The sequence below is a fragment of the Lynx rufus genome, unplaced genomic scaffold (assembly GCF_022079265.1).
Source record: "Lynx rufus isolate CCGP_SWC_20201006 ecotype Redwood Valley unplaced genomic scaffold, mLynRuf1.p SCAF_3, whole genome shotgun sequence".
NCBI classification, from domain to species: domain Eukaryota; kingdom Metazoa; phylum Chordata; class Mammalia; order Carnivora; family Felidae; genus Lynx; species Lynx rufus.
Window position 1 is genome coordinate 10,359,627 of NW_025814845.1, and position 11,639 is coordinate 10,371,265.

Here is an 11,639-nt window from a genome sequence, read left to right on the forward strand (position 1 = left end):
CTGGGACACCACTGTTGGGTAGAGTAACAAATTCATTCCCAAAGGGGTGACAGCAGACACTGCCTTGCTGCACAAAGCGAATGTTAGGAGTCTTTCATCCAGCAGTTCTCTTGCCGAGATTTGTTTCTGCCTCTGTGAAGGTTAAAATTCAGACCATTTTTTCTCTTTCGGTTTTTATTCTTCTGATCATGTGAGCCTTTACTTTAGCAGAAATCAGTTCATGTTTTCCCTTTTATGTGACTGTAACAATACTGCATAGATTTATTTGCTGGGAGGCCTTTTTTTAAGCTAGCATTGTAGTATTTTTGTGGTCTTTTGTCTTTCTGTTTGATTTAGCAAACACGTGAGCTGAAGGGTGGAGGTGCTGAGGCTGGTGTTTGGGGGGTGGCAGTGAGGTGGGTGGTATAGTGCACCTTTCCCGTAAATGAGGAAGCACAGTCCCCCCCCCCCTTTTTTTTTTTGTCTAGTCTGAGGGTGAGAAAATTGGTCTCAGGTAACTAAGAGCAAGCTGATGGGTGAGCCTTTACACTGCCCAGATGTTGGCCCAGCGGAAGCTCCCCACACAGTGACTGGCCCCTTCTGAGTTCCAGTAGCTGTGATCAAAGGGGACAGTAAGAAACACTTTCCAACCCCAGGTTCATGGTGGGAGGAGGTACATAGTCTTCAGAGATAAAGGACCTGATTTTGAAACTTGTCTTGCATCTTAACAGCATGTGACTTTGAACAAGGCCTCAGTTGTCTCATCTGTAAAAGGGGTATAATAGCACCCCATTAACAGGAGGGGTTTCTGTGCAGATGAGGTAAGATGATATAGGTTGATGTTACTGTCCTGCCAGACACTGAACCAATGTTACTATCCTTGAAAAGGCAGGCCCGTGTCAGACCGTAGGAATGATGGCGTGTTTAGGGGATGACCATTGAGTCATGCTACCTGTTTTTATTTCATTTCATTTCATTTCATTTTTCTAGTGCAACTTTCTAATTTGGGATGGAGTAAGAGGGGTGACATCCTTGGAGCTTTGATGTTTCTATGAGACTATGACAGTTCTGGTAACTTGATCAGTTAGTACCCCAATAAATGGCTCCAAATGGGCCTTGGAAAAGAAAACAGAAAGTATGCCTCTGCTATTGGTAATTCTGAAATTGGTGATGGTACCAGTTCTGTAATTATGTAGAAAATAGATCCTTTTCGGGGCACCTGGGTGGCTCAGTCGGTTAAGCATACGACTTTGGCTCAGGTCATGATCTCATGGTTTGTGAGTTCAGGCCCCGTGTAGGGCTCTGTGCTGACAGCTGGGAGCCTGGAGCCTGCTTCAGATTCCGTGTCTCCCTCTCTCTCTCTGCCCCTCCCCTGCTTGCACTCGGTCTCTCTCAAAAATAAATGAACATTAACATTTTTTTTTAAAAATTAAAAAAAAAAGAAAATAGATCATTTTCTAAAGTAGGTAATGAAGTCAGCTTCAGAGCCTTGATCTCAGTTGGATCATATCTATGTCTGTCACTTCCTATTCCTTTAGTAGAAGATATCACATTCTTATTTGAGGGTTGGGCATCTTGTTTGAGAACTGCTGCTTGAGCTGGGATCTGAAAGCGGAGGCACCACTGGGTGGAGGAGGGAAGGAAGAGCATCCCAGCGGAGGGCACCCTTCACCTAAGGGCTTGTGGGGGCAACGGTGAATGGGACTGAGGAGAGCACAGTGCATCTGGGGCAGGCACACAAGGCCGACATTCTAGGAGGTGCCAGACCCCGGCTCCACCTTGGCATGTTACTGGGTATTGTCCTGAGCCAAGTGCAGCAGGAAACTCTGGGACAATGAGATCAAGTTTGCTCCATGAAACTGGCGCCATCAGGGCTCATGCTGGCCGTGTGCAGAATGCACTGGAGAAGGGCGCGAGGTGACTGGCAGGCCAGCTAGGCGGTGAGCAGTGTGTACTTGCTGACTCTTGTGGATGTGTGAGTGCGTGTGTTAGGATGAATGTTGTCGTATCTGCAGGTGGCCTCAAAATAATCTGTTGAGCAGGAGGGGGTTGGGCGGGTGGGGGGTATAGATGAAACAAGCTTGCCCGTGAGTTGGTTACTGTTGATGCTGGTTAATGGGTATCTGTGCATGTCAGGTACTATTCTCTTTGTGTATATTTGGACATTTCTACGAGGTTTTTGTTTTTTGTTTTAAAGACCATTATTACTGTAGTCCAGGTGGTGGATAACAGTGGTAACAGTGGTGGAAGAGAGCAGCAGATAGGTTTGAGAGAGAATTGGGAGGTAGAGAGTAACAAAACTGAAGGAACAAATGACCCAAACAGACCTGAGTTACCAAATGGTGTGCAGAATTATGGGTTTTTGCATATGGGTCACCAGTTTTTGTTTTAAATTGTCAACTGTTCACAATTCCTTATTATTAACCAATTATTAATGTAGTTTACTTGTGATGTTTTGGGCAAAAGGTACAATCCATGCACTCATGGCACAGAGTAATCAGATACCAAAGTACTGCTCTCTTTCCTGAAGAGTCAGCTTATTCATGGCATGGGTGTGGTGATGGGTTGACCAAGATTAACAAAATGAAATGATTCCTCTAAGCTTTATTTCTTTTTTACGATTTTTTATTTCTAAATTTACATCTAAGTTAGTTAGCATATAGTGCAACAATGATTTTAGGAGTAGATTCCTTAATGCCCCTTACCCATTTACCCATCTCCCCTCCCACAACCCCTCCAGTAACCCTCTGTTCTCCATATTTATGAGTCTCTTATGTTTTGTCCCCCTCCCTGTTTTTATATTATTTTTGTTCCCCTTCCCTTATGTTCATCTGTTTTATATCTTAAATTTCTCGTATGAGTGAAGTCATATGACATTTGTCTTTCTCTAATTTCACTTAGCATAACACTCTCCGGTTCCATCCACGTAGTTGCAAATGGCAAGATTTCATTCCTTTTGATTGCTGAATAATACTCCATTGTACATATATACCACATCTTCTTTATCCGTTCATCCACTGATGGACATTTGGGCTCTTTCCATACTTTGGCTATTGTTGATAGCGCTGCTATAAACATGGGGGTGCATGTGCCCCTTTGAAACAGCACACCTGTATCCCTCAGATAAATACCCAGTAGTGCAATTGCTAGGTCGTAGGGTAGTTCTATTTTTAATTTTTTGAAGAACCTCCATAATGTTTTCCAGAGTGGTTGCACAAGTTTGCATTCCCACCAACAAGGGACAAGAGATCCTCTTTCTCCGCATCCTCACCATCACCTGTTGTTGCCTGAGTTGTTAATGTTAGCCATTCTGACTGGAGTAAGGTGGTATCTCATTGTGGTTTTGTTTTTCCCTGATGATGAGTGAAGTTGAGCATTTTTCATGTGTCGGTTGGCCAACTGGATGTCTTCTTTGCAGAAGTGTCTATTCATGTCTTTTGCCCATTTCTTCACTGGATTATTTGTTTTTCGGGTGTTGAGTTTGAAAAGTTCCTTATAGATTTTGGATACCAAGCCTTTATCTGATATGTTGTTTGCAAATATCTTCTCCCATTCTGTCTGTTGCCTTTTAGTTTTGCTGATTGTTTCCTTCACTGTGCAGAAGCTTTTTATTTTGATGAGGTCCCAGTAGTTCCTTTTTGCTTTTGCTTCCCTTGCCTCCAGAGACGTGTTGAGTAAGAAGTTGCTGCGGCGGGGATCAAAGAGGTTTTTGCCTGCTGTCTCCTTTGGATTTCGATGGCTTCCTGTCCTATGTTTATGTCTTTCATCCATTTTGAGTTTATTTTTGTGTATGGTGTAAGAAAGTGGTCCAGGTTCATTTTTCTGCATGTTGCTGTCCAGTTTTCCCAGCACTATTTGCTGAAGAAAATGTCTGTATTCCATTGGATATTCTTTCCTACTTTGTCAAAGATTAGTTGGCCCTATGTTTGTGGGTCCATTTCTGGTTCTCTATTCTGTTCCATTGATCTGAGTGTGTGTTTTTGTGCCAGTACCATACTGTCTTGATGATTACAGCTTTGTAGTATAGCTTGAAGTCTGGGATTGTGATGCCTCCTGCTTTGGTTTTCTTTTTCAGGATTGCTTTGGCTATTTGGGTTTTTTTCTGGTTCCATACAGATTTTAGGATTGTTTTGTCTAGCTCTGTGAAGAATGCTGCTGTTATTTGGTAGGAATTGCTAAGCTTTATTTAAGTCAGAGAAGTGTGCAAATACCACAAACATGGAAGTGTAGGGAATCACTCATTGGGGTGTCATATGGCCACTAATCCCAACTGCAAAGAAATGGAAGAATGTGGGAAGTTTTGTTTATTGTCAAAAAGTTTACAAAACAGTGTATATAATTCTGTCTTCAAGTTTCAGTTTTTCGTGGGGGAGATGCTAACAACCGGTCCATGAAAAGCCACCACGCAAAGCTACAGTTAAGGATTAAGGAGCACCCTGGACATGCCTTGTGTTATAGGTAGCAGGTGCCACCTTGTGAAAATTATAGAATTTCCCTCATCTTCTGTGGTGTCTCCTCTGACGTTCCAGGAGTATCCTAGTACCGAATGGTACTAGGGTTGGCTTTTCCCTTCGCATAAATACTGAGCTCCTGTGTCCCAGGCAGAGTGCTAGGCCCTATGTGAATACTTAGGAATTAATGTGATCCCTGCCCCAGAGCTTGCAGCAGGACCAGGCAGGTAACAAACAAAATTGCCTGGAGCCAATACTGGAACCAGAGAAGGTGCCGCTAAGCTGTAGCATCTACTTGCGATTGGCGTTCAGGAACATGTACCCACAAAAGCCTGGAAATATGGATTTTTAACTTGATTTAAAAAATACATTAATGTGGGGCGCCTGGGTGGTTCAGTCAGTTGGGCGTCTGACTTCAGCTCAGGTTATGATCTCACCATCTGTGAGTTCCAGCCCCGCATCGGGCTCTGTGCTGACAGCTCAGAGTGTCTCCCTCTCTCTCTGGCCCTCTTCTTTCTCTCTCTCTCAAAAAAAAACAACAAAAAAACCCCCCAAAAAAACCAACAAAAACACACACATGTATATACGTGTATACGTATATGTATACATTTATATACATATAAATGTAAGGGGTGCCTGGGTGGCTCAGTCGGTTAAGTGTCTGACTTTGGCTCAGGTCATGATCTCATGGTTCATGGGTTTGAGCCCTGTGTCGGGCTCTGTGCTGATAGCTTAGAGCCTGGAGTCTTCTTTGGATTCTATGTCTCCCTCTCTCTCTGCTCCTCCCCTGCTCACGCTCTGTCTCTCTCAAAAATGAATAAACATTAAAAATATATGTATATATTAATGTAAAAAGAAAAGTCTTCCAAGGTGATGCAAATTTGTTGGAGAAGGAAATGAAGATGAAACAAATTAAGTATGGTAAAATAAGAACACTTTTTTTTTAAAAGGCAGAGTCTTACAGCAGATGTGGTTAGAAATACTGAGGAATTAGAGATGCTTAAGTGCTCCATAAAAGGTAAATTATGATACCTGTACCCAGTGGACTTTTAAAGTCATTAAAACTACTTTCTAATGTTTGTTTATAAAAGAGGAATAAATGTTTAAATTTTTTTTAAGTTTGTTTGAGAGTACAAGCCAGGGAGGAACAGAGAGAGGGAGACAGAGATAGAGAGACAGAGACAGTCCCAAGCAGGCTCTACACTATCAGCACAGAGCCTGATGCAGGGCTTGAACTCAGGAACCATGAGATCATGACCTGAGCGAAAATCAAGAGTCAGATGCTTAACCAACTGAGCCACCCAGGCACCCCAAGAGGAATAAATGCTTAAAGCATAAGAGGAAAAACACATATTTGGACATGAACACTATGGTCTTTTTTTTTTTTTTTTTTTTTTTTTTTTAAGTTTAGAAAAAATCTGGAAGGAAATATTTAAAATATATAATGGTTATGCTGAGGATGAGATTATTGTTGATGTTTGGTATTGTTTCCTTTTTTACGTTTTCTCTAATCACTGAAGCTGACTTCCAGTTGAGGAACTAGGAAGATCTTTAGTGTATACAGTAAGGATTTTCTAAGGTTACCTATTTTTGAAAATGAAGCATACATTAAAATCATATTAAAGACTGGACTTTTGGTTTGAGCAGCAGAGAAACACATCGTGCCCGAAGACGCTGAACATTGACCTGAGGGCTTATGTCTTGCAGGTGCCATGGACATAGCTCTGGGGTCCGGTGCCACTGGGGTCTTCACCAATTCGTCCTGGCTGTGGAACAGACTATTTGAGGTAGGAATAATATGTAGAGACTGAAATTACAGAGATGATTAAATGATTATGATTAAACCTAAGTTATTCTTTCTTCAACCCCTATGTGACCTAGTGATTTTTTTGTCGCAGGTTTGCCTTTGAATTGAAAATACAACACACTCTATTCAATGTGCTTTGGGTTCTCTATAAACATTCCAAAATTATAATTATGATACCCCATTTCTCTTCTCCTTTTGTGGCCTCAGACTGATGTGAAAGTGACTCAAATACCACGGCCACCGTGTAGAATCCCCGAGGTAGGAAAGGTTTTGAGGACAGCTTTGTAAAGGAAGGGATAGCCTTCAGTGAATGCGTGTTGTGAGTCGACAGGGCTTGTCCTGGCTATTTGTGGGCGGTGTGAAGTATGTCTACTGACCGCTGTGCTCTGTGCCTCCTCCACACCCCTTCGTAGCCAGCCTGCCTCTTCCAGACAGCAGTCTGTCGCCCCTCCCCCACGCTGCCCCACTGCCGGTGGCTTTCCCCAGTCAGCACCACTCAGCCTCACTAGCCTGGCTGGGGGCAGCACTCCGCCCCGGCCTTTTGGTGACACCCTACTCTTAGCTTCTGTGACAATTTCTTCGGGTTCCCTTCTTCACTGACTTCTGTTTCAGCCTCCTTTGCCAGTTTTTTCCTTTGCCCCTTTGATGGGCGTTCAGCCCTAGGCTACACGCTCTTCCCAGGCTTCACGGGGAAGCCCAGCGGCTTCAGCGGGCACCTCTCTGCTGCTTGCTCCCGTCTCTTTCCTGAGCTCCAGACCCGGTGTATCTGCTGGGTAATGAGACAGCTCCATCTGACCCCTCCTCTTTCAACAAGTAATGAATGGGAGCTTCCTGCGTGCCACTGGGGGACAAATACAAAATGTCTCTGAATACATTCTTGATACTTAAGAATTTGCCCTCCCCGCCCAGCACTTGGGACATTCAGCTCAGTTGTCTCCTGCCAGGCTGGAAAGGTGGGGGGACTCCCCTCTAGCCTGCCATGCACCCCATGTCCCTCTTTATCAAGCACCCACAATGCTGCTGTTTTGATTTGTTTTTAATTATTTTTTTAACGTTTATTTATTTTTGAGAGAGAGACATACACAGCACAAGCAGGGGAGGGGCAGAGAGAGAGGGAGACACAGAATCCAAAGCAGGCTCCAGGCCCTGAGCTGTCAGCACAGAGCCCGATGCGGGGCCCAAACTCATGAACCGTGAGATCATGACCTGAGCCAAAGTCGGATCCTTAACCAACTGAGTCATCCAGGCGCCCCTTGACTTTTTAAAATTTAAGCTTCTTTTTAAAAAAAATCAAAGTTATATGTGTATAAACATTTAAATCCCAGTCAGCAATCTACAACAGTCTACAGTCTGTTTTTCCAGAGGCAGACACTTTCAACCCTGGGGCTGATTCATCTATTTACTCATGTCTCAAAATAACAGCTTCTGTTGCCGCTTCCTGACTTTCCACTTTTGGGTCTTACTTCTGACCACAGTGTATTAAAACAGTCTGTGTATCTGTTTCCCCTACTAGCCTTTGAGCCCTCTGATGGCTCAGACATTAAATTTCTTTATATCCCCAACACCTGGCGGTGCTCTGTAGCGATTGAACGAGTGTGGTTTTGATTATGTGAATGAATAAGCTCACCTTGTCTTAGGCTCTGGTCTTCAGTGGTGCAGTTTCAGACATGTCTTTCCCCAGCACACTGAGGTGATGAGCATCACGAAGACTATTTCCCCCTAATCAGTCCCACAAAGCCTGGATGTACTGCTGGATACCAGATTATTGTAAATTGAAATCCATAATATTTGATGGTTTTAGCAGATATCCTACAAATTTGTGGGACATTTTACAACATTCCTGGTTTCTTTTATAATTCTTAAGTAAATCTTTGAATTAACTGAAATGATTCTGGACCTGGTTGTATAGTTTCCTGTTTTAGAGTAATAGGTCAGAGAGAACAGTTCTTTCTTTCCTGCATTGAATACATCAGTGCCATGAATTTAACCAGAACCTACTTCACGCAGTCTTCTAACTATTGTACCTATTTCTTCTCTAGGCCAGCATTGAAACAGGGGACCGTGTCTGGAGGATGCCTCTCTTTGAACATTATACAAGACAAGTTGTAGATTGCCAACTTGCTGATGTTAATAACATTGGAAAATACAGGTATATAAAATGAGCTATAAAAGTACACTTTTATAATCATTGGTTACCAAAACGATCACTTTAATTTTATGCCCTTTCACAGAAAAATATAGCCAATTTTCTTTTGATGCAGTGTTCATAAGCACTAATTCCTAATGTCTTTAATTTTCAAGGTGTTTTCCAACTGGTTCTCAAAATTTTGTATGTTTTCAAATCTAAAAGTTATTTTATTTTTTTAAGTTTATTTATTTATTTGGAGAGAGACAGCGTGAGCGGGGGGGTTGGGGGGAGAGAGAGAGAGAGAGTGAGAGAGAGAGAGAGAGAGAAAATCCCAAACAGGCTCTGCAATGCCAGCACAGAGCCTGAAGCAGGGCTCAGACCCACAAACCCATGAGATCATGACCTGAGCCGAAACCAAGAGTTGGATGCTTAACCAACTGAGCAACCCAGGCACCCCTAAAAGTTATTTTAAATAAATGGTAAGGGAAAATGATTAAAAATAAGTGAATTCATTACCATGGGGAAGAGGAATCTGGAATTTATTCTTTACCTTAAAGCTGTGTCTGAGAATAAATATTCTGAAAGTGGTTTCTGGGTTAAGTTCTTAGTAGATCTCATAAGCTTGACTTTTGCTGTCTGCTCATAGGAGCTACTTAGCACGAATGGAGGATCTTAATGAAATGGTCAGTGCACATTTACATGGCATTAAACAATGGCTTTTGTCTTTCTCTTCAGGTCTGCAGGAGCATGTACGGCTGCAGCATTCCTGAAAGAATTTGTGACTCATCCTAAGTGGGCACATTTAGATATAGCAGGTGTGATGACCAACAAAGATGAGGTTCCGTATCTGCGGAAGGGCATGACCGGGAGGCCCACAAGGACCCTGATAGAGTTCTTGCTTCATTTCAGTCAAGATAGTGCTTAGTTAAGATTGTCTAAAATTTTTCAGTTCTCTTAAATGAGCAGTTGAGCCTCAAAATATTTTTGAATGAATGGATGAAAATCTTAAAAGAAACAAAGGATGGTATTTAAAAATGTAGAACAAAAGAAAATTTAATTATCTTGATTTTTTTCCGTTTTGAGTAGAGATTTATAAAGGTAAAGCTAATAATCTTGCTTGGCAATGACTTTTAAGATATTCTATAAATGATTACATGTTGAAAAACTACCTGATTTTCAGAGTAGATGTTTTTAAGTGAGGAGCAAAATGTATTTTAGATTTGTGATGCTAGGAACAAACTAAAGGTTCCTATGTACTTGTCAGAAAAAATAAATCCAACTTTTTATGCTCGCTGGTGTGGCTCTGGTATTCTGTATTACTGTCAACTCAGTGACAATTATAACTTGTCTCTTCTGGCTGTGTTATGTGAACTAAGTAAGTTGGGGCATAGTGATACAGTATTTTCTCCAATGTTAATGATCACTTTAGAGTACTCAGTGATGAGCTTATCAGTTGGTGAGGTAGGTACTATTATCCCCAGATTACAGATGAGGAAAACGAGGCACCAGAGGGAGGGTTAATAACATGCCAACAATGTCACCAAGCTAGTAAGTGGGAAAGCAGAGATTAAACACTAGGGGGCCTCTCTCCAGAGCTGGCATTCTTAATTGTTCATTACACTGTAGTGCTTTCTGTCAATACGGTGGCTTGAATAGATGTGGAATATATTTAAGTGAAGAAACCAGACCAAGAGGGGCACCTGGGTGGCTCAGTCAGTTGAACGTTCGACTTCAGCTCAGGTCATGATCTCATGGTTCGTGGGTTCGTGCCCTGCGTTGGGCTCTGTGCTGACAGCTCAGCGCCTGGAGCTCGTTTCAGATTCTGTGTCTCCCTCTCTCTCTGCCCCTCCTCCACTCACACTGTGTGTCTCTCTCTCAAAAATAAACATTAAAAAAAAAAAAAACACCAATAAAAGGAATGTTCATGGGTAGAGTATTGCTTATCACCTGGGACTACAACCAATCAACAAAATTCTACTTGTGCAGATTTAGGATAGAACAAACCTCTCCTCTTTTTTACTTTTTTGTATCTAGGTGAACAAATTACCCATGAATTGGATCTATCTATACCTTTTTTTTTTAAGATTGAACATTTGACAGAAAACATGTTTATTGGAGTTGTCTTTAATATTTAAGAAATGTGACATGTAAGAAGATGTTATGTGTCTTAAATGGTTTATAGAGAGGGAATGGGTATGGGAATGCACATTTGTGTTAGAATTAAAATCATGCAGGAATAGTGAGGAAACACAGGTGCCCCTGATTATCCATGTCCAGAAGGTACTTTGCCAGGAAAGATGGAAAAAGGTGGAACCACCACTTTGTGAAGGGAAACTAGAAGCATTTTGGTTTCTTCTAGGTGGCTCAGAAGGTGAAGCAGGGATTTCATAGAAAGCTTTCTATCAAAGGCATTTTATAAAGAGAGGAACGACAACTCTCGTGTTTATTAGAGCGTGGGATCCAAAAAGCATGGCTTAGCCCTGGATTCATGTGCTTATTTAGTCTGGCTGAGATGAAATTTAGCTGTCATTGCACATGCATCTGGCTGCCAGGTATTTCACAATACCTTTGCTCGTCTCAGAACCACGCTCTGAGGCAGGTGGTAGTACCCATGTCTATCAGGGAGGTCTAGGCATGGCTGCGGTGCACGCCAAAACAGTAGTGGTTTAGAATACGATAGTGTTACGTGGTAGCTGAAGTAGAGAACCCCCAAACTGAAGCGGCCCCATCCATGGCGGTTGGATATCCAGACTGGGAAATGCGAATCACCCCCCAGCCTCAAGTCTCTCTCACGGTCCCAGGTGGCTGTTGGGGTTGGAGACCACATGAGGATGGGAAGCGTTAAAGTCTTTTACTTTTGCAAAAAAGTGAAGTGATTCCCACTGTTCCGATGTTTTTTTTTTTTTTTTTTTGGTTTTATAAAAGTTATATATATTAAAACATTGATGGTAACATTAACTGGTTTATTTTTAAATAAATATTTTAAATTCTCAGTTTTAATAGGTAGATATTTTACCTATTCTAAGTTTTAATTGAATACTGACAACCCATACAAACAAAAATGTTTGTCGTACTCAATAATATTGTAGAGGCATAAAGGGGTCTTAAGACCCAAAAAAGAGTTTGGGAACTGCTGGAGTCCACTAGTTCCATTATGGTGTTATATTTTTGTTCAGTCAACAAACATGCCAGGCAGTTTTGGGTGTTGAGAGTACAGGTACACAAGACAGGCAGGCCCTGATCTCATGGAGCTTGCATTCCTGTTGGTGCACAT

At 42.0% G+C, this 11,639-nt stretch overlaps 1 protein-coding gene across 1 annotated transcript in view; it reads left to right on the plus strand.

Annotated features, from left to right (window-relative positions):
• LAP3 (leucine aminopeptidase 3) overlaps nucleotides 1–9,656 on the plus strand; it is a 28,321-nt gene extending 18,665 nt beyond the window's left edge. The window contains exons 11-13 of the mRNA XM_047091061.1: nucleotides 6,138–6,217; nucleotides 8,277–8,386; nucleotides 9,101–9,656. Of these exons, the coding sequence (XP_046947017.1) occupies nucleotides 6,138–6,217; nucleotides 8,277–8,386; nucleotides 9,101–9,290 (380 nt within the window). The 3' untranslated portion in view covers nucleotides 9,291–9,656. The remainder of the gene's footprint in view (nucleotides 1–6,137; nucleotides 6,218–8,276; nucleotides 8,387–9,100) is intronic.
• The last annotated feature ends 1,983 nt before the right edge of the window (nucleotides 9,657–11,639 follow it).